At 57.0% G+C, this 20,773-nt stretch overlaps 3 protein-coding genes across 7 annotated transcripts; 1 reads left to right on the top strand and 2 right to left on the bottom strand.

The window, feature by feature from the left end:
• Nucleotides 1-11: 11 nt before the first annotated feature.
• Nucleotides 12-5,723, top strand: atp1b2a (ATPase Na+/K+ transporting subunit beta 2a). Its single transcript, XM_018733650.2, has 7 exons — nt 12-465; nt 3,394-3,522; nt 3,783-3,887; nt 4,066-4,271; nt 4,587-4,646; nt 5,244-5,339; nt 5,533-5,723. The coding sequence occupies exons 1-7, from the start codon at nt 357-359 to the stop codon at nt 5,695-5,697; spliced, it is 870 nt and encodes a 289-aa protein (XP_018589166.1). The 5' UTR covers nt 12-356; the 3' UTR covers nt 5,698-5,723.
• Nucleotides 5,724-10,209: 4,486 nt separating this feature from the next.
• gltpd2a (glycolipid transfer protein domain containing 2a) lies at nt 10,210-13,843 on the bottom strand. Of its 2 annotated transcripts, none has more exons than XM_018733480.2 (4): nt 13,473-13,843; nt 13,053-13,120; nt 12,542-12,711; nt 10,210-12,446 (listed from the first exon to the last, which is right to left on the bottom strand). In XM_018733480.2, exons 1-4 carry the CDS (start codon nt 13,582-13,584, stop codon nt 11,912-11,914), a joined length of 885 nt encoding a protein of 294 aa, XP_018588996.2. In that variant the 5' UTR covers nt 13,585-13,843; the 3' UTR covers nt 10,210-11,911. The 2 variants fall into 2 exon arrangements, with proteins under 2 accessions (XP_018588996.2, XP_018588994.2); XM_018733478.2 differs by having other exon boundaries at nt 10,211-12,446; nt 13,053-13,123.
• A 1,388-nt stretch (nt 13,844-15,231) lies between these two features.
• Nucleotides 15,232-18,838, bottom strand: LOC108923049 (predicted GPI-anchored protein 58). Of its 4 annotated transcripts, XM_018733508.2 has the most exons (7): nt 18,668-18,838; nt 17,912-17,967; nt 17,143-17,272; nt 16,870-17,052; nt 16,396-16,511; nt 15,472-15,621; nt 15,232-15,349 (listed from the first exon to the last, which is right to left on the bottom strand). In XM_018733508.2, the coding sequence occupies exons 2-6, from the start codon at nt 17,924-17,926 to the stop codon at nt 15,493-15,495; spliced, it is 573 nt and encodes a 190-aa protein (XP_018589024.1). In that variant the 5' UTR covers nt 17,927-17,967; nt 18,668-18,838; the 3' UTR covers nt 15,232-15,349; nt 15,472-15,492. The 4 variants fall into 4 exon arrangements, with proteins under 4 accessions (XP_018589024.1, XP_018589021.1, XP_018589025.1 ...); XM_018733505.2 differs by having other exon boundaries at nt 15,232-15,621; XM_018733509.2 differs by having other exon boundaries at nt 15,232-15,621; nt 17,143-17,269.
• Between the last annotated feature and the right edge of the window lie 1,935 nt (nt 18,839-20,773).

Raw genomic sequence — 20,773 nt, 5'->3', positions numbered from 1 at the left:
ACAACGGCGGGGGGAGGGGAGGAGTGGAGAGGAGGCGCGGCGCGGCAATAAAAGCAGTAACAGCAATAATAGCAATTTTGTAGCTGCAAAATAATAGCTACTGTTGTTATTGTTAATTATAACAATAACTAGTATTTTATCTTTACCATTAAGTCGTTAAGAAGCGGCTATTTTTTTTTTCTAAAATAGGCTTCGCATGATCGAAAACAGTCGTCAGAAATCTCCTCCGCAATTAATCTCTCTTTGATCAGTATTTAACGTCCTTTTCCACGTATTTTTATAAGGTATTGGCTGTGAGCGTGGGCGATTTTTCTGTGGTCCCCTAAAAAAAAGCAGGTAAAAAAAGCAGGTACGAAATGGCGAAGGACGCTGAGAAGAGCAGCGGAGCGGAGGCGGACGATTGGAAGGAGTTCGTGTGGAACCCGCGGACCCACCAGTTCCTGGGTAGGACGGCGAGCAGCTGGGGTGAGTCCCGGCATCGTGGTCCTCATCGTGGTCCTCATCGTGGTCCTCATCGTGGTCACCGTCATCATCAGTCCCTCTCCATCCTCATCACTCCCCCACCGAGTCTCAGCGCCAGCAGCAGCATCATCAGTCCCTCCTCATCCTCCATCGCCATCATCCTTTGCCTCGTTCACCTCGTTCATCATCACGGCCCCCCCTCCCTCCCCCGGTGTATTAAAATCATGTGCAAAGAACACACGTTTCCTCTTCATTTCGCCTCTTCCTCTCTCTTTGTACATGTACAGAAAGGTCACTTTGTGTCCACATTAATGTTCCCCTGTTCCTGGGCTCTTTGCGAGGCCCCGCATGTAGAAAACACGCGTGTTCGCTCACATCGCACCTCCTGCACCGCGAAGACACACACAGAGGCATGTGAAAAAGATGCCGGTGCTGTCATGGAGCCACAGCTCTGTGTGTGTGTGTGTGAGAGAAAGGGGGGGGGGGGGTGGTCACATGTTCACACACACCAGCAGGCCTGTGTGTGCCCCCCCCCCAACAGCACATGCAGTCCAGCCCGATTCTGTTCTAATCCCCGATTAAGTTCTGCTGCCCGAGAGCAAACAACAGGAACCCGTGTCCCGTGTCCCTCGGGGAGCCGCTGCGCTCTGCTTCCTTATTGGCTCATTTGGACGTAGAGACCGAAACGAGGGCAGCAAGACAAGGAGAAAACTGCAGCCTGAATGATGGTGTGTGTTTGCGTTTGAGCCCCGAGCGCAAGCAGCTGTGTGGGTTCAGGGTGGTTTCCTCCGCTCGCTGTCCGCGTCCCGTCCATGTCCGGAGGGTCTGCGCGCGTGTCCCACGTCTGTGTGTGTGTCCCGTGTCTGTGTGCGTGCAGGACGAAAGGCTGCAGGACAGAGAGACACCGAGAATCACACACATTCATTAACCTGCTATTAATCCAGGATTGACATCAAAGAGCGGATTTGGGTGCGCGGAGCTCAGAATCTCCCACACGCTCATCACACTCATCACGGTCATCGGGACGACTACGCGGCGATGAGTGCGTGGCAAACGGAGCCAGAGGCCCCCGTGCACCAGGGCGTCTTCACCAACTATGGCCTTAGGTCCCAAGAGGTTGTGTTGGACCCTTGAGCAGGATCACTTGGATCAAAGTAACCGTTTAATAATAATATTAATAATAATTAATAATGATGATAATGATAAATAAGAATACTGTGAGTGAACAGAAGAGCTTTAGACACACACACACAGGACTGTGGACACACAGCTTGTGCATCTTGGCACCACCATGTTTCTGATTCACATCCCTTCAGTAGCTCCTATACAAGTGACATTCAAATGACAAATACACAGACAATCAAAGCAGACGGTGTTGGACTCGTTGATGGAGCTCTCAGGAGATCAGGAGAGTAGTGGCTCTCAAAGAGGTGGGTTTGAGACCCTTCTTCAGTGTGGGAGGGATTCAGCAGCTCCGAGGGACATGGAGCTCATTCCACCACATGAGGGTCATAACTGGAAGCTACAGGCTTTCAGTTTTGGAACCTTATGAGCTGGACTGCCAAGTCAACAGAGGTGGAGGAGCTCAGTGGTCGTGCCCTGTAGGTACTGGGGTTCGGACCCTTTTCTCATCATGTAGACCGCAACCAGAGCCTAAGGCTTGATGCGGCAGCTATAGGAATCACTGGACAGAGACAAGAAGGGGGATACATTGCCACACCTTGGCAGGTCAAACACAACCTGTACCGTGGTACTGTGTGGTAGCTGGAGAGGTCTCAGCAGCAGTTAGCAGGGAGCTGCAGGACTCCAGGTGGGATGTGACCGTGACCTGGACCATGGCTGTATGCTGCATTGAGACCTTTCTGAGGGTTGTACCAGGGTACAAAGCTCCCTGCCTCTTTCCTTTGGTGTTGCGCTCTTTGTAGGGAGACAGAGCCGTGCTGCGCTGGGGGAGGCACTGGGGGGGCGCCGAGAGCAGCACAGCGGACGAAGGACTGACGTGGCGTGAATCCAGCAGGGGAGAGCAGGATGGTCAGTGATGGATGGACAGAAACACTGGGTCTCCCCCTGCTGGGGGCCTCGAACAGTCGTGGTGTCTGCAGGCATCCTCTTTGGGACACACACACACACACACACACACACACACACACACACACACTCACAGAGCACAGGCTGTGCCGGTTATCTCCTCCTTCTTTCTGTGACCTGGAGGCCACTGTGACCTTTGACCTGAATTTGTAAGAATAAATGACATTTTGCAAACTGAATATCAATCCATCTCCATCAATGCTGACTGAAGATGGCGTGTGTGTGTGTGTGTGAGCGAGAGAGGGGTATGTATGAGGGGATTATCCCTTCCCCCATCTGTCTGCATTTCCTCATCAGCAAGTCTGTCGCTGTGGGCCTTGAGCCTGCCCCCCCCCCCCCCACACACACACACACACACACACACACACACACACACACACACACACATACATACAGCACGTACTCTACTCTCACCAGCAGTTCTTCACTGGGGCTGAACGGAAGGAGAGCGGTCAGCGACGTGTGTGTGTGTGTGTTTCCTTCATATCCTCAGCTCCTTGCCGCCTCACCATGTGCTGCCCAGTGCAGGGTGACCCACTTAGACAGCTGTGTGTGGCGGCACACGGACGGACACACACACACACACACAGACACCTCAGAGTGCAGCCCCACCAACATGGCAAACACAGAGTTGACCTGATTGATACCTGGAGCTGGTGACCCCCCCCCAGGCCACACCCCCCAGGCATGTGCTGCTTACATCATCGTCGGCTCCCTGCAGGCAGGTCTGGTGTCACAGTACCACTTACATGAGTGTTCTCCTCTGTGCGTGTGTGTGTGTGTGTGTGTGTGTGTGTGTGTGTGTGTGTGTGTGTGTGTTTAACTGCGAGGCTCTCCCTCCAGGTCTGATTCTGCTCTTCTACCTGATCTTCTACGTGAGCCTGGCTGGCATGTTTGTCCTCACCATGTACATCATGCTGCTCACGCTGGACGAGTACAAGCCCACCTACCAGGACAGGCTGGCGACGCCAGGTACGCAGACACGCGTAGGGCACACACACAAACACACGGAAAACCGACTGACGCACGGGCTCTTGGGAAGCAGCAGGGATTGACAGATAGAAAAGCAGCAGAAGTCGAGGACAATGATGTACATCCTCTCATTACTATGAGCAAAAGGAAAGGGCATGTGCGTGCGTGCGCGCGCGCGCACACACACACACACACACACACACACACACACACACGCCGAGGCTCTGTGACGTGTGTGTCCCCCCACCCCGTGTGCACAGGCCTGATGATCCGGCCCAAGGGCGACTCGCTGGAGATCGTCTACAGCATGAAGGACACCGAGAGCTGGGACCATTATGTCCAAACTCTGGATGACTTCCTGGCCCGTGAGTGTGGGGGTGCGGCCTGGGAGGTGCGGTCAGGGAGATTGGGGCGGAGCTCAGCGAGGGCTGTCGGCTGCGTGTGTGCGTGTCAGGGCCCCAGCAGTGACAGCACACAGGGATGACAGTGTGACAGTGGCCTCTACAGGGATTCAAAAATGCCCCCCTGTCCCCCCTCCCTCAGCGTACAACAACTCCCAGCAGGTGATGAACAACGACGTTTGCTCCCCGGACCAGTACTTCGTGCAGGAGGACAGCGGGGAAGTTCGCAACAACCCCAAGCGCTCGTGCCAGTTCAACCGCACCATGCTGGAGGAGTGCTCTGGCATCGTCGACCGTTACTATGGCTACCGCGACGGCAAGCCCTGCATCCTCATCAAGCTTAACCGGGTAGGGGGGGCAGTGCTGCGGGTGGCTCCTCCCCGTGATACCATGGGTTTCCTCCGGGTGCTCTGCTTTCCCCCCACAGTCCAAAGAAGTATGTTTCAGATGGATTGCTGTGTGTGTCTGTGTGTAAATAAGCAAGCGAGATTACCCTGCGGTGGAGTGTGTCCTCCCCAGTGTGAACCCTGCTTCACGCTCCACGTTTCTGAGATAGGCTCTCGACCACCACCAATCTCTGTTGGATGACCGCTGTTTGACGGTGGACGGATGGTGTGTGAGAAGGACGAATTTTTCGATCACGATCGCGGTGTCTCCCTCCAGGTCATCGGGATGTTCCCCGGGAAGAACGGCGTGTCTCCGTACGTCACCTGTGGAGCCAAGGCAGGTCCTCTTTAACCGCTTCAGTCCTTCAGGGTCTGAGCTGGACAGGTGTCAATGAGAAATGCGTGAACCGCATTCCTGAGGGTCCTCCACTGGGACCTGCAGGCCTCACAGGCAGCTGCTGCTTCCAGGGGGTGTGAAAATGGACGGGATCCGTCAGTTGGCTGCAAGTCACTGGGTACCAGAAATGAGGGATGCGCTGTTCCTCCAGTCATCGTAGAGGTCTCCCTCTGGAGGCCAGCTGATTGGCAAAATGAAAGGAAGGAAGAGTTGGCAAGGATGTGAGTTCCAGGGGTGCGTCTGAGCCGCCTTCTTCCTCCGAGTCAGGGGTTCAAGGTTAGGGTTAGGGTTAGGGTTAGAGTTAGCGGTTAGGGGTTAGGGTTACGGTGCTTTGGGTTCTTTGCTTCTCAGACAGTAACATTCTGATGTAGCTCAATTTGATGGCCTGTTATTCCACCACGCAATGGTGGCGTCTTGCATTGCAAAGCAAAACCGGATTTTGCACCATGGTCCCCTTGGGTGATGTGGTGCCAGTGAAGCGGAGGAGCAGGGGACAAATGAAGCGTGAAGTGTGTTGAGTCCCGTTGTCTCCTGCAGAAAGAAGACAGGGACAAGATCGGGGAGCTCATGTACTACCCGCCCAACGGCACCTTCAACCTCATGTATTTCCCCTACTATGGCAAGAAGGCGCAGGTGAGGAACCCCCCCCCCCCTTTGTTTATATTATGTGAAGTGTGTGCATCCCATGAGCGTTGTCTGAGCGGTCTGTACATGTCATTGACGTGTTGTTTATGGCGGTGATGTGCCTCACGGAGTGTGAAAGCCAGTCCGGCATCTTTACCCATGAGCCCTCAGCAAGTGAAGTCCCCCCATATCATTCTGGCAGGTGAATTACACCCAACCCCTGGTGGCCGTCAAGTTTGCTAACGTGACCCTGGACACGGACGTCAACGTTGAGTGCAAGATCAACTCAAACGCCATCAAGACTCAGAGCGACAGAGACAAGTTTGCCGGACGCGTCGCCTTTAAACTGCGCATCAATTCGAATTAAGGGGCAGAACTGCCACCCCTGCCTCCTGACCCTGCCCCACCTCCTGGCCCTTCCCCCACCAGCACCCCACACACACACACACACACACACACACACACACACACACACACACACACACACACACACTATATTCTCAACATACACTGCCATTTGCCCCCCACGTATGGTGACGGCGGACCCCGAGCTGGTGCTGCCCTCCTCAAAACAAAGGGCACCGGAGCCCTCAGTGGCGTTGGGTCCGATCAGTCAGAGCTGCCGGTGACCCCTCGTTTCCATGGAGATCTGTCAGTGGCTCTTGAAATCAAACTGAAGTGACACACAGCATCTCTTTACAAAATAGTGTTTTTCCATGTGGTGTGTGTCCACTTGCAGAGGCCATTTGTACACTAAACACACACTGTAGCACATAGAGATTGCGCACGTGCGTGTGTGTGTGTGTGTGTGTGTGTGTGTGTGTGCAGCCCTGCGCTACATGACCGCCTTTGACCACTGGAAGCCCTCTGTCCTGCACTGCTGTGTCCTGCACTCTGTTCCCTGTAGCCGGGCCTGTGAAGAACACACACGGGCAGCGGAGCCGTGCAGCCGGGACCCGTCGCGCGTTCTTCGCGTGTTCCTGAGGCGTGGCACCTGTCGTACGCCGCTGGAACTGGGCGAGCTCAGCAGATGCTGGAGATCGAGCCGACGCGTCGAGTCCCAGCGCCGAAGCCCCGCCTCCTCCACCTCCTTCCTGCCCTTCTCTTTTAGTAGCAGTACTAAGAGCCTGGGTTCGAGTGCCAGCGTTCCTCATCGCCCACCGCCGAGGCACCTGTAGATACACCTTCACGCACGTGTGCGAACCCCGAGACGAAGAGGGCGGCCTTGCGCAGACCTGCTTCCACCAGCGACTCCTCGCTTGTGTGGGCTTCCTGTACACGTATGCAGTGCGTGTGCAATGTCGTTCGTGTCTATTATATGTACAGTTCATAGCACTAGACTCCCTATCATATATATGTATCGATTTGCACTTGACTTGCACTTCAGCTTTATATGCAATCAGTCTGTGTGAATGAGCACTTTGTGCTGTGTTCAAATGTTGCCGACCCCCCCTCCGCCCGCCCCGCGTCGTCCCCACGCAGCCTCCGAACTGCTTCAAATGGCAATCCTCCCTGATGCCGTAAATCCGGCGGAGGGGGCGAACGGCGACGCGTGTCGTAACCCAGATCCCGGACGATCGCGTCTTCATGGCAGCCGTGCGCGTTTCCAGCCCCGCGTGGCGTGGCGTGGCGTGGCGTGACGCGAAAATGCACGAGCGGTTTGGTCGAGGCGCTGCAAAGAGCACACGCCCGTTTCAGTCCGTCTGAGAGCATGCGTATCGGCTCCTGGCGGACGCCTTGTTTGGGATGCGCTCTTTATGACTCGTCGTGCACATGAATAGGGTCACTTTCATGCCAATGAACATGTGAGAGTTTGCAAAAGGCCCCTGAACAGGTTTTGGAGAAAGTTGCCCCCGTAGAAGCTGTGGCTCCTTCCCGTCCGCTTCGTGGTGGGAATCAGCGCAACAGTGTGTCCGCACTGCCCTCGGTAGGTTTCAGCCCCGCCGGGGCCCCTAGGTGCTCCCGGTAGCCACACCAGCAGAGGGGTCCCCTTCGAGGACTTCCTCAAGAAATGCTCACGTCAGATTGTTGTTCCTCATGCACAGCAGCACCGATTCTGCTCCTGGGCTCCCTGGTGCCACCAAAGCCCTCACTCTAGCATGGAGGTTGGGTGCACCACCCATTCTCTGAAAGCTCATTTGAGACGCTTGCACCAGCGATCGTGTCTGGTCCAAACCCGACATTCGTGGCGTTGGACAAGGCATGGACGAGGCTGCACAACACTGGGGTGTAAAGCACAAGATTTGTTTGATAGTTTCTCACGTCATCATCGCCATCATCGTTGTTGCCACAGCTTCACAAGTTTTCCACGAAGCTCATTGACCACAGCAGCTTCTTTGGCACCAGCTGTAGATTCAGTTGACTTCCAGTGGACTGAAGCGTCTCTCGCATCATTTCTTCCGCCTCTCAACGGTCTTCTCCGAGGAAGTCGACACTCCAGCCTAATTCCTGCACCTGTGTCCAGTTACCCTCTCCACGAACTCTGAGGCCACGCCTTTCCGCACTCGACCACCGTCGAGTCTTTCACAACGACTGCTGCTTCATAACACGGCAGCGCCCGTCTACCACGTCGGTCGTGCAGTTGCACAAAGTCTCCGCGACGATCCGTCCAGCTCGGCTCCGGTTTCACCTTCATTCTTCACCACCTGTCCAGAACACGTGGCCTCAGACCTGATGACCTCGGGATGGAGCGTGCCGTTCTTCCCGTTTCCCCTCGTCTGGAATCGCCAACTCCCTCCAGCTTTCCGGTGCCACTGCAACACACCTGAAGAAGACTGTCACCTGAGCGCAGCAGCGAGACTTTCCTTCTGTGAGTCGCCGGTTCTCATTCAGAAGAACTCCGACCATCTGAGCACCCCACCATCCACCATCTAGGGGTCTGCGGGTGCCCAGCTGGTACCGAGGAGCCAGCGCCACATGTGGAGGAGGGATCAGCTCGTCGCTTCCCCTCCGTGGGGGGCCCGGAGAGCCGTCACCGAGTGCCGATCCATGTTCCTGGCCAAGGTCCGTCAGTCTGAGAGCTTCTTCTTCGCACGGTGTGTAGCAGAGCCAAGCTCACAAGTTGACTCGAAGTTTACTCCGTGTTGGCACTGCAGACAGACGCTCAACGGGTCAGGGGGGTGACCTGGGAACAGCAGCCCCAAGCTGTGCTCCGGCGCTGGTCGCCGCACGGTCGTCTGAGGCTCTGACCTCTAGGCCCTTTGGCACGAGATGCTCTGGCAGCTCGGGAGCTGTCTGCGGGGCGAGGAAAAGCAGTCAGTGTGCCGAGGCGGCACCGCAATCCCTACGTGCACACGTGAATGACGTGAAGAAGGTTGCACTTTCCTAGTGAAATTCTGACCTTCAGCTTCATTCCCATGTTTCTGTTAGACTCTTTGTACACAGGCAGTACGTACATCAGTGGAGTGTAGGATTAGTGTTCAATGAGTTTTGAACGTGTTCAAAGAGTGGGTGTTCGAGAGCGAGCTCTGACGAGCCGTTCCCACACTCTCGCTGGTCCAAGGATGCGGAGCAACACGCAATAAGCTGCGTGTCGGAGCACACGGCACTTTTCTCTTTCCTTCGGTCTCGTCTGGGTTTCGGTTCGCTTCGGTTTGCTTTGCGTCTCCTCTCCCTCGTCACCGCTGTTTCTGCCCGGTTCTCGCCTTGCGATGCCCCCGGGAAACTCGTGCGAGACCTTTGCTGGTTTGGACCGAAGGCCATCTCCTTGCTTGGTACCACTGGACTGTTCTTCACATCAAAAGGCTGGACTTTCGTTGGGAAAAATGAAACGCTCGTCCCTTCAGAGTAAAATTCAAACTACGGTTAAAGTGCGCTGACTTCAGAGCCCAGCGGCACTCGGAGTGGGTCTCGCAGGAACTTCGCACCATCTTGGGGCATAGGCTCTCATCTCCAGCGTGTAGCTCCATCACATGCCTGTCAGAGCCATGAGTCCCTCAAAAAGCATGTGGAATGGGTTCAAGGTAAAGGGTTATGGCTAGAGGGTTAGAGGATTAGAAGGTTAGAGGCTACATTCCCTTAACCATTAAAGAATGGACTCGAGGAGCATCGTCCAAAGTGCTCCTCCACTATGAACACGGTATCATGAAGCGATATTTCGTACTGTTGACAGCAAGCGTCAGTTGAGAGCTGTGGATGTACTGTTAGTGCGCCCCCTGTCTGCGAGGCAGGCCCGTTGCACCTCCCCCTCCCATGGGCTCAGTTGTCCCCGTGGAGCGCGAAGGCTCCCCCACGTCTGACCATCTCGCCACTTTTCCCAGTCCACCGCGTTTGTTCGCATGTGTGTGTGTGTGTGTGCGCGCGTCCATTCAAGGGGATAATTTTCTCCTCTTCTCCTCTGTTCCTTTTCTGTCCAATAAAGTGCAGCAATAGAACTATTGAAATAGATACACCAATATTTATTGCCTGATATGTAAACTGGGGAACCATATGTGTGCGTGTGTGTGTGTGTGTGTGTGTGTGTGTGCGTGTGTGTAGATGCACACGCACAGAGAGAAACACACTTGAACAAAATGTAAGCGTATCACAAGGAATAAAATGATTTTGTGCTCCGTGTGTGCTGCTGTGCGTGTGATTTGTAAGAAGAGGAAGCGACAGAGCGACGCACGTCAGCGGGTGTGTAAGAGCGAGGGACGGAGATTGACCGCGGAGGAACGGATGGACACTGTGTCCCGAGGAATCGCACACGCCCTGGGAGACGGAGAGACGGACGGACGACTTTGTGCTCTTAATCCCACAGCTGTAATCCCACTCAGCATAATCCAGCTCAGGAGCTTTACAGCCCTTGCCCGTCTGCCCGTCTGTCCACAGTGGACGAAACCTTTGCGCCTGTCGCTCGTCCTGTAGTGCTCACCCCCCCCCCCCCCCCCCCCCCCCCCCCCTCGGTCCAGCGCATCACACAGGTGACCACAGCAGTCAGTCCCCCGGCGGCCCATGAAGACGGAGGAGGCCCTGGGTGAGCAGCAGTTCAGGTTAACAGCAGCAGGGTTTAGCGAGACGCCGGATGAGTCATATGGGAAGGACAGGGCTGTGAATGTAGCAGTAAAGTACTGCGGTAAATTACACATTGTAATGGACTCGGCTGCCATTCTAAGAGCCGAGTGTCAGCTGGCGCTTCCCGCTAAGTGCTTGTCCGCCGTTCTTTTCCGCGGATCAGATCCGCTGGGGGTGGGGCGGCGCTCCTGGTAGTAACACTTGTTCTAAGGAGCTGCTCTCCTTCTTTTCACGCCACTGTGTGAAAAACGCGCACTCCGTGCTTCTGCGCCAACTGCGCCAACTGCGCCAACTGCGCACACCGGAACCTGGGTCGCGCCGCAGAGACGGGGCGACCCGTCCTTGTCTTTCGCTGCCCCAGAGAAACACGTATTGAGCACCGGAAAAGTGTGGCCACCAGCAGTCAGGCTCCGATTTCTCGCACGCACTCCGCCGCCGTGACGGTTTACACACCTGCCGGACATACACCGGATTACTACGCGCTGGACATGAGGCCGTCTCACACGCTCGCCTCTCTCTCTACCGGGGAGGACCGGCACAGGTGTCCCCTGAGAGCTGGGCTCCGTACTCTGGTACCGCCGTCCGGTACCGCCGTACAGGGGCCCTGAAGAGTGGCGACGGTGAAAATAACGACGCATCCAACGGAGCGACGGAATCACGAGGGAAGGAGAGGCGCTGGTGCGCGTCGCCTTCTTTCTAGCAGAACTTTCCGGAGAATACAAGTGGCACCTTTCCGTCTCTCTGGAAAGTGGCACCAAGAGAGTCGGGTAAAGGCAGTGAAAACGCCGGAGGCGTGTGCCATTTCAAAACGGGCGAGGAGACACTTTGTTCGAGCCGCCCTTCGTTCGCCTCGGACCGTCGGCTGCCGGAAGAGCGTCCCGTAAAGCGCGTCCAAAACGAGCGCGAGGCCTTCGGCTTTAAAGGCCAGAGGGAAAACGCACAGCTGCTGCACGGAAGGAGCCTTTTAGCGTCGCTGCGTTTTTCGTTCACGCTCGGCGGCGAAGCGCTTCTTCGGCTCGACGGTAAACGGCCGAAACGCGGTAAATCGAGAGCTTCCTTCCGCGTGGAAGCAACCTGAGAAGAAAACAGGCGCGTCTTTCCCTCGCTGTCGCCACTGAAAAGTTCTTCCTTGAGCCGGTGTTCGAAGTTTGTGCGAAACATCGTGAGAATCCAAACCGTCGTGACCCCGCGCTGGACGAGTGTCTGTGGCTGATGACTGGATGAAAATGTGCTGTAGCATGAAAGCAGAAGCTAGAAACAGTTTGTCTTATAACAAAATATAAAAAACATTTCATGCATAAAATACTTTTTACTTCTGAAGAAGTTTTCGTAGCATTTTTTCCTCCGGGAACCCGCCGTATTCTTTTCCTCGAGAAACACCGGCGATGGGACCCCCTCGCAGCCGGGTGGGTTCATGGAACGAACGAACGAACCTCGTTATTGGACAGATGGTCATTTTTCTCACTAATCCGTCACGTCCAAATGCACCGTTATCATGCTTACGGAGTTTAAGCTGACAATCCGAGCAACGCGAGCACGCGGCGCCCGTCTCGTGCCGAACCACGTCCGCCCGCTCCGACGTGTCCTCTCTACGGCAGCTCCAACATGCCGTGCTCCTCGAAGGCCTTCTGCGTCCTGCCGTACACCTCCCCGATGGCCTCGGCGGCTCTGTCCAGCAGAGGCCCCGCCTCCCCTTGGCTCCGCGCGCACACCAGCTGGAATAAGGCGTCCCGGTCCGGCAGCGCCATGAAGGCCACGTCGGCGGCGCGGCGGGCCAGCCACGAGTGGTGGTGAGCCAGGGCTTCCCGGTAGGCCTCGCGGCACAAAGAGGATGGGCTGCGCAGCTCGCCGCCCTCCTGCGGACCCTCTGCCACCTTCTTCAGGAAGAGCTGCAACCAAAGCAGAGCGCGGTGGAGCCTGAGCAGCGTGCGGCAGCCCGACGGCGTCTGTTGCCGGAAGCTCACGAGACCCCGGCTCAGCTCGGCCCCGATCATGGAGCGCACGGAGCGGTAGGCGTCTCCCTCCGCCGCCTCCTCCCGCTGAGCCAAACGGCGGATGACGGAGGCTTTGTGCTCCACCTGCTGCGAGATGAACCCCGCCACGGGCCCCAGGGACTCCATGAACCTGTGGGGGAGAGGGAGAGCAGGCGGTGGGGTCGCCGCGCTTCGTCTTTTTCGCATCCTGCACGGATGAGCCTCGCCACGTGCTTTGCATCCTACTTGAGGAGCTCGTCCCAGCTGGACAGGTACGGCTGGAGCAGCACATCGCCGTCGGGGCCCAGGGCTGAGTGCAGGTGAGAAAGCAGCTGGGAAACCTGGAACCTGTGACCTGGACACGGGCTCAGCGGGGGGTCTCTGCGCACGGCGTCCGCCTCGGCAGGAGGGCCCGGCTGAGACGATGAAAAGAGCAGCAGAGACACAGAGAGGAGAGAGACCGGACAGCGGACAGCAGGTAGCGTTAGCGGTTCGAGCTGTTGCCTTTGGAGCCCAAGGCTGCAGGTTCGATTCCCACCTCTGGCAAGGAACTGACCCTCAATTGCTCCAGTAAAAAATTACCCCGCTGTACAAATGGGTCAATAATTGTCGGTAGATTAACGCTGCAAGTCACTTTGGAGAAAAGATTCGGCGAACTCCATAAACTTAACTGTCCATTTAGACCGAGGAACTGAGTCATCGTGTCCAACCTGTGACGGTGGACCTCTGTGCCCCCCCAGGGTTTCCTCATCCTCACCTGCTCTTGCGGGGAATCGGCCCTCCGGCAAGGAGCCCAGGAAGAGCGGCAGGGCAGAGATGCGTCCTCTGCTGAGGACGAGAAGAGGACGAGCCCTCGGTCACTCAGCAAACAGCGGCACGCAATCGATGGCCCTTATCTGCACTAACCGCAGCCTCGTTTACCGTGGATTCACCGCGTTCCCGGTAATTTCACCGAGGGCCGCGAGCTGCGGCCGTTCAAGACTCACCGGAAGCTCAGCACAGCGACTGGTTCCGAACTGCTGAGAAGCGGACTCTACGTATCATCGCCGCTCATAAGCGGGAGCTCAGTGCACTGACATTTCCGTGGCTTAGCGCTGGCTGTAGTCGTTGTTCATCGCTGATTGTGACGGACTCTTTGTGCTCCAAACGCACACACGCAGACAGGCCCCATACTCACGGAGGACGGTGACGGTGACGGTGATGTAGAGCAGGAGGGCCGCGGTGGCCGTCACGAGGAGGAAACGTTCCCTATGTGGACGTCTCAGCGCAGCCGGGTATTTGAGCCCCATCCCTTCTGCTTTGGGCCCGCAGGTCTTCTCCCGCGTCCTCGCTGTCTGCTTTTTATCCTCCTCCTTATCCAGCCTCAGCTCGTCGACGCTCTTTAGCACCGTCGCTAACGCCGCACTTTGTCCTCACGGCCCGTCTCTGCTCCTCCTCCCTCCTCCGCGTTCGTGCGGTCGATCGGTCGGTCGGTCACGGAAGCGTAGCCGTTCCCAGCGAAACGCCACGAGAGCTCGAAGTCTGCGCTCGGCGCGTCCGCGTCGGACCCGCGTCGGACCCGCGTCGGACCCGCGTCTCCGCTCAGGGCCCAAGGACGGTCCGGCCGGGCTCCGTCGGGAGCAGAGAGACATTCCAGAGGCCGGCGGCACCTCGCGTTCCCGGCTCAGCAAAGCGTTCAAAAAGACCTTTCGCCTCCCAGCTCTTGTGCAACTGCGCCGATTCCGGGATCAAGTTCGTTGACTCTCCGCCTGAGCGACAACTGACCGACTTGCATAATAACATTATTGCATTTATGTCTGCGAGCACAATGAAGTGGGACATTTGCAGGTGGCGACTGAGCAAATGAATCGTGCCCGGAGCTCATTAATGCACTCGGTAAGCGGGACTCTCCGACAGCAGGAGGGTGCGTCGCTGCGTGGAGACGTGCGTTTCTCTTGAGGTCGAAGGTGAGACGTTATTAGCGCCCGGCGGCCTGGACCGTGGACACGCCGAGCAGATTAGATAACGTGACCTCACGCCGTCCGGAAAGAGGAAGGCTCTCCCATTCTGAGGCCCCTAGATGACACCTTTACTGTTTAACCTTTGACCCCAACACACACACACACACACACAGTTGAGGTGGCTGCGTGGACGAAAGGTTGGCTCAGCAGGGTGTCACAACGGCTCTGTGGACAGCGCCCCCCGCTGTTTGCTCTGTGAATCCCACAGCAGTTACTGGAACTTGGCGCAAATGCACGTCGATGTCAACTGAAATCTGCCCAGTTCCACAGACCTGTTGCCCGCAACCCCCTCGTTCGGTGGTCAACAATGTTTATTATTCGCTTTTATTACTGTCATGCGGAGGGGCGCAGCAAGTTTGGCCTGTGCCTGCCCTCTGGCGGGTCTGGGGTTCAAGTCCCGTTTGGGGTGCCTTGTGATGGACCCGTGTCCCGGCCTCGGTGCGTCCCCTCCCCATCCAGTTGGGTGAGGCTCCAGCTCGCCGCGACCCCACTTGGGCCAAGCAGTTTCAGTCAATGAGTGTGTGTGTGTGTGTATGTGTGTGTACTGTCACGCTTTTCTGCCATGTCCATCGCCACATGAGGCTTGTCCACTAAAATACTTGCATTGCTTTTCCCATTTATAGAGCAGCGTCATTTTTATGGCATGAGCTCAGGGCGATTCCCTTGATCGAGGGCACTGCAGAAGAGCGTAGGATTCGAACCCAAGGCCTCTGACTGCAAGCTACACTGGGAGGGGAGCGTGGGAGCGTGCTTCTCTCCGGCGAGTGGCGCTCTTCTGCCCTGGGCCGCCGGGGAGCTCCGCCGTACTGCCGCTGTCGGGCCGTTCGCGCTCCAGTTGCAGTCGTCGTCGTTTCGTGCGAACGCTTTGCACTGCAACCGCATCTGCGACCGAATCAGCAGCGAGGGGAAGATGACAAACACACCGATTCCTCGTTGTTTGGACATGGTTCAACCGAACGTGTTTATTGGTGAGAAGAGTGTGTTCAGGGTGTCAGGAAGAACCACAACTTGGGTCCGGGATCCAGCTCTGGAACATTTTTTCCACTGTAAAACACTTGAAGTTGAAATAAAAGAAAACAAAATAAAAAAATGAAGTCATTACAATACAGAGTTGTGCAAATAACCCTTACTGCAACATCGCTATGGTCAAACACAAGTCGAGCTGCAGAGACGGACCGAAAGACCGACTGCGAGCGTCTATTTCTGCTCCCCGTTGGCTAAAAGCGCTCTGTCTCCGCCTCCTGCGCTCTGATTGGTCGAGGCCTTCGGCAGAACCTGGACTTGGGAGCGGCTGATGGGAGCTGAACCGTGGACCGAGGCTCTGGTCTGGGAGACGCACAAACGCAGACAGACACAGAGGAACAACGAAATGGGGAAGAGATGTGAAAAGCTCTCCGTGTTTTCATACACGTGTACGGACCGCGGACCGCACGTTAACGGCGGTACACACGGAACCCAGTAAGAAAAGAAACTGAGGCTTTTCTCATGTCGGTGGTTTCTGCCTCCCAGCTCGGTTTCATCCTCCATCTCTAATGCAGGATCTTACACTGCTTCTCCTCGGCGCTTATGCTTCTCCTCCAGCTCGAACGCTGCTTGACTGCAGCTGGACCGTAGCTGGACCGCAGCTGGACCGCAGCTGAACCGCAGCTGAACTGCAGCTGGCTGGAGGACACCAGCCGAGGAGCAGAGACAGCTGTGTGGCTCAAGAGGACCAGAAAGCCTTTGGAAAGTGAGCAAAGCAACACTGATCTCTCGTTCCCTTCAGCCAGAACCTGGGCAGCGAAGACCGGTGTCTCGGCAGGACGGCGCCACCAAGTGGCAGGAGCTCCAGACCAGGAATGAGCAGGACCTGTGACGGTCACTGCTGCTGGCAGTTGTACTGTAACCTCTTACCCTGCTCTTGAGTGGCACCGAACTCAGACAGACAGCACCCCCCTACTGGAGAGTGTGTGTGTGTTTGTGTGTGTGTGTCTCCACTCTGCAGCCCAGCTGCCTCTTCCGCTGGGGTCACTGACTAAAATATTGTTTCACATTTGGAAGCGAGGAATTTCTGATCCCGACCCCCCGCCCCACCACCCCAACACCGCAGGCTGCTCCTACCGCTCCGCCCCTCCCCGAGAAGACCGTGGTGAGGCCCGAGTGAGGTGTGATGTGGCGCAGGGAGCGCGACTGCTTGAGCTCGCGGAGCAGCTCCGGACCGCAGAGAGAGAGGCCTCCTGGGAAGAGAAGGGAGGCGGAGGGCAGGTGAGTCGCACTCGGCGATGCGCTTCCTTCCTGGTGCCAGGTGAGCGCGCCATCGCGCAGGCGACAAGTCAGCCCCGTGCGCCCAGTGATACGCTGGAGGACACCGATGGGCGCAGTCAAACACACAGGGTCGGTGTACAAACTGATGCCTATTTTTTACTGTACCCTGGTAATTCACTGTAATCGATGCCAAAAAGGCAGAAAGAGCAGAAACGCTTTCTCACGCACACAATGTATTCTCTGAGGAGGCACCGGTTTAGGGATCGGATTGCTGCTGCGGTACACCGAGGTACACATCAGAAATGACTGTAAAAGCACAGAGGTGCTCACCCCCCGTCAGAGGCGTCGCCCCTTCCCCGCGGGACCCTGGGGAGGTGCTCGCTGCGGGTGGTGCGAAGGCGGGGCTTGTGGGCGCTGCGGGATGCTCTGGGGACCCCTCCCTGCGGGTGCGCTGTGCTCTGCTCCTCAGTTCTTCCAGCAGCTGCGCACTGGCCGGCGAGAGGCGCTGTGGAGCTACGGGCAGGACAGAGAGCAGACGAGCGTCGCCGGGTCGTCCAGCCGGGCGACGCAGCCAGGAGACACGGGAGCGGGGGCACGTCTTACATTCGGCGCGTCTGCGAACGGGATCCGGAGAGCGTTCGTCTTCTTCCGGCGTCCCTGCTGAAGCCGCGCGTGGAGCAGGTGTCCCCGCGGGGGGCGCTCTACAGGGGCTCTCCTTTTTTGGACTGCTCTGCTGAAGTGGCGGGTGGGCAGGTGTGCAGGGGAGGAAAGCGGAAAGAGGCAAACGGTGAGAAAGGGTGAAGAACAGCCTCCTGGGTCAGCAGGGCGTGAGATGTGTGGACACGCACGTGGACACGGGGAGGAACCTCAGAAAGCCCTGCTTTCACGGGCGATGCCAGAACGGACGCTCCTGGGGGCCCGAGCTCTGGTCAGGTGGCTCTGGACCCCCCTCGGCGCTTCATGCGCTCGTGTAGCAGGAACCTCTGGGTTCCCGGCAGCGCGACCCCTGTGTTCGCTCTCTGCGTACGTGTGCGTGTGTGTGTGTGTGTGTGTGTGTGTGTGTGTGTGTACATGGCGCTTCCCACGCGGTACGTGTACAAATGCTGCCCCAGGAGCTCAGTGGGAAGGGCGGCTCTGAAAACAAACGGACCGCGGTGAGTCCTGCACTAGGTTCCCCATTTGAGCCCTTCTCCTGTCCTTCACCGTAACACACGTGTGCTGGTCCACGCACGCCGGCCAGGTGAACGAGGGAGTGGCGCGTGGAGCCGCCAACCATCCGGCACCCGAGAGCCGGATGGCTTCCTCGCCAAGGGCGCTCGGACACCCGGCACGGAGCGCGGGGAACACGAGCGCGAAGCCTCCGTCTCTTTACCTTGTTCTCCTCCATCACGCTTCATGGGACACCTGCAGCTTCTCGGCGCTGTAAACCTGCGAGAGGACAGAAGCGCTCGGTCAGAGTGTCCAAACAGTGTATAAACACGATTAAGCAGCGTATAAACAGTGTATGCAGAGCACGGACACGCCCTCCTGCCGCACACATGTCACGACCTTTGGAATCATTTTGCGCTCGCCATCACGCCGTCCATGCTGTCGGTCGGGAGCGAACGTCCCGCACGCCCAGTTCCCGCGCGGAGCCGTGTGACCCGACACCATTCCGTGCGCTATTTAGAGACGCTCGGCCCTCGGGTCGGACCGGCTTCCTCTCTGCGCCGCGAGCGACGGGGCGGCGGCCGCGTGTTAGACGAGCAAAGACGAGCAAGGACGAGCGCGTCGCGTCGCGTCGGCCACCGGCTCGGCGTACCTCTGGTTACACGCGTGTCCGCTGGGGGGTCGCAGTCAGCGAGGGGGAGCGCAAACCCCGTAGAGTAAGAGTGTGGCCGTCAGCTTTCCGTGCACATTTCCTCACACGTTCGACAGAAAGCCACACGCCAGCCCCGCGTTCCGGATCTCGGCGTATCCGAGACCCTCGCAACAAATCGTCCTGACAGTTAGCGCAGGTGCACGTGTGTGTTAACACACCGAGCGACGCACGCTCCGACCGCCCTGGCGACTCCCCTCTTCCCCTCCCCCCCTCCCCCCGCCGCGTTGCCCGAGCGCCCCTCCGCGTCGGCAGTATTTCGGCGCGCACCTAGCGATCGTCCATCTCTTCTCGAACCCAGGGCCACGATGTCAGAGCTGAACGGTCCCTCGGCGTCCCTCTGGGTCCCAGGGGCCCCGGTGCCTCCGGTGCCTCCGGTGCCGTGTCGCCCGCTCCCTCTCCTCTCCCTCCTTTAACCTCCTTCCACATTCAGGCGAAAGTCTAAATTAATGATTGACGTCCCTTTAATGCTCCCAAAGTCCACGGCTGATGGGTCACATGTTTTCGCAGCGCTCTCTCCACCTCCACCTCCACCTCATCTATCCATCCATCCCAGTGTAATTTATTGCACTCCCCTCAGTTAATGTTCACGACATTTAGGGACGCGACACTTTCCCGAATGAACACGTACATTTATTCATGGCCCACATTTGTATGCAGATTATGCCTTTTAACCACGCGGCTCTTCACTAAGTTGCTGCAAACCTCGGACTCGTGGCCCCAGGGCCATAATCGGGGTTGGTGCCTTGGAACAACAGTCCGTTTTTTTAGGAAGGAAGGAAGGAAAAAAGGGCTTTGGTGAGCAGTGCTCCTGTGAACAGTGTTCCCTGAGCCAGGAAATACTGCATACTGTCACCACTGACTAGTTAGTTACCAGTGAGCTCTGGCAGAGGTGGGATTTGAACTCATCGTGTTCCGATGCCCGCACCAAGCGCTCCAGGGCACTCCTGCGACTTGCTGCGGTCTCCCCGGAACCCCGATCCTGCTCGCCGCCGGGCCGTGATCACTTCAACAACAGCTCAATAGCTCTTTCGGCCAAGTGTCCGCGAAAAAAAGCCTCAGGTCACATGACACACCTAGGAAGTGGACCATCATCCTTTGACCGGAGGTGCCGCGGTACCGAGAACGCTCGCGACCCAGCTTGTGCTCCGGAGTGGGCTTTGTCGTGGCCAACCCCGGCCTCGCACCCAAGTCCGAGAGCGTCTCGGCGCTCGGCTCGGATCAGGCGGCTCTCCTCTCCTCGCCCGCGACGCCATCGCAGCTTTCTCCGTGTTCCACCACACGTGCGGCGAACTGGTCCAGCAGGACCGCGGGGTCCATGGCATCTCCTCGCCAGCACTGCATCCTCCATCTACACTAAGGTTTCTACAGCACAGCTCTTTGGCATCAACATTGAGGGTGTATTTTTCTCTGTGCTGCCTGACTTCTTGGTCCTTTCCTATCTCACACGCACATTTCCAGAACCGCTTGTCCCATACGGGGTCACGGAGCCCAACCCGGCAACACAGGGCACAAGGCCGGAGGGGGAGGGGACACACCCAGGACGGGACGCCAGTCCGCCGCAAGGCACCCCAAGCGGGACTCGAACCCCAGACCCACCGAAGAGCAGGACCCGGTCCAACCTACTGCGCCACCGCACCACCGTGCCCCCCCCCCCCCTTTCCTATCAGTGTGGTGAAATTCCATGTCCCAAGAACCAGATTCTACTGTTCAGGTCTGATCCATTGAGATCTGTCTAACAAGCACTGCACATGACCTGCACAGCCCCCTGTGTGGGAGGTGCGTCCACACGCCCAGGTGAACACCGCTAGCAGGCCTGATTTCGGGGGTTCAGGTATTCATGTCCACTTCTAACTTCCATTGGAAAGAGCTGAGCAGTTTCTACGTATCTTTTGTCTGGATCACTTCTCCTGCAATTAGTTTACCAATGGTGACCCACCAAGAGCAGACAGGACAGTTCTGAGGGTCTGTGGCACCTCAAGACCGCTCACCACATCAAGTTGTGATTCTTACCCAGGCACAGTGTATTATGCATAAAAAAAACCCCAGATCTGTATCTTAAAATATTAGACCTGTTCTTTTTCTACAAGTAACCACTGATTCAGACATATGATACAGTGACACAGACAGGCTGGGTGCTGTGCAAACATGGGAAACATGTGCGTTAATTAGTAATTGTGATTTATTTGTGAGAAGAACTGAGAAGAAAACATCTGTCTGGTGCTCATAATCCAGTTTCTTTTCACACAAAGCTGAGTAAAGTACCTCACTGAGCTGCTTCTGCAGCTTGGTCACAAGAGTGTAGGACAGTACAGTACAGTATAGTGCATCCAGTGTAGGACAGTACAGTACAGTGGTACCAGTGCAGAACAGTGC

The sequence above is a fragment of the Scleropages formosus genome, chromosome 13 (assembly GCF_900964775.1).
Source record: "Scleropages formosus chromosome 13, fSclFor1.1, whole genome shotgun sequence".
NCBI lineage: Eukaryota > Metazoa > Chordata > Actinopteri > Osteoglossiformes > Osteoglossidae > Scleropages > Scleropages formosus.
The sequence above is the reverse complement of the archived record's forward strand: the minus strand, read 5'-3'. Positions and strand labels throughout refer to the sequence as shown.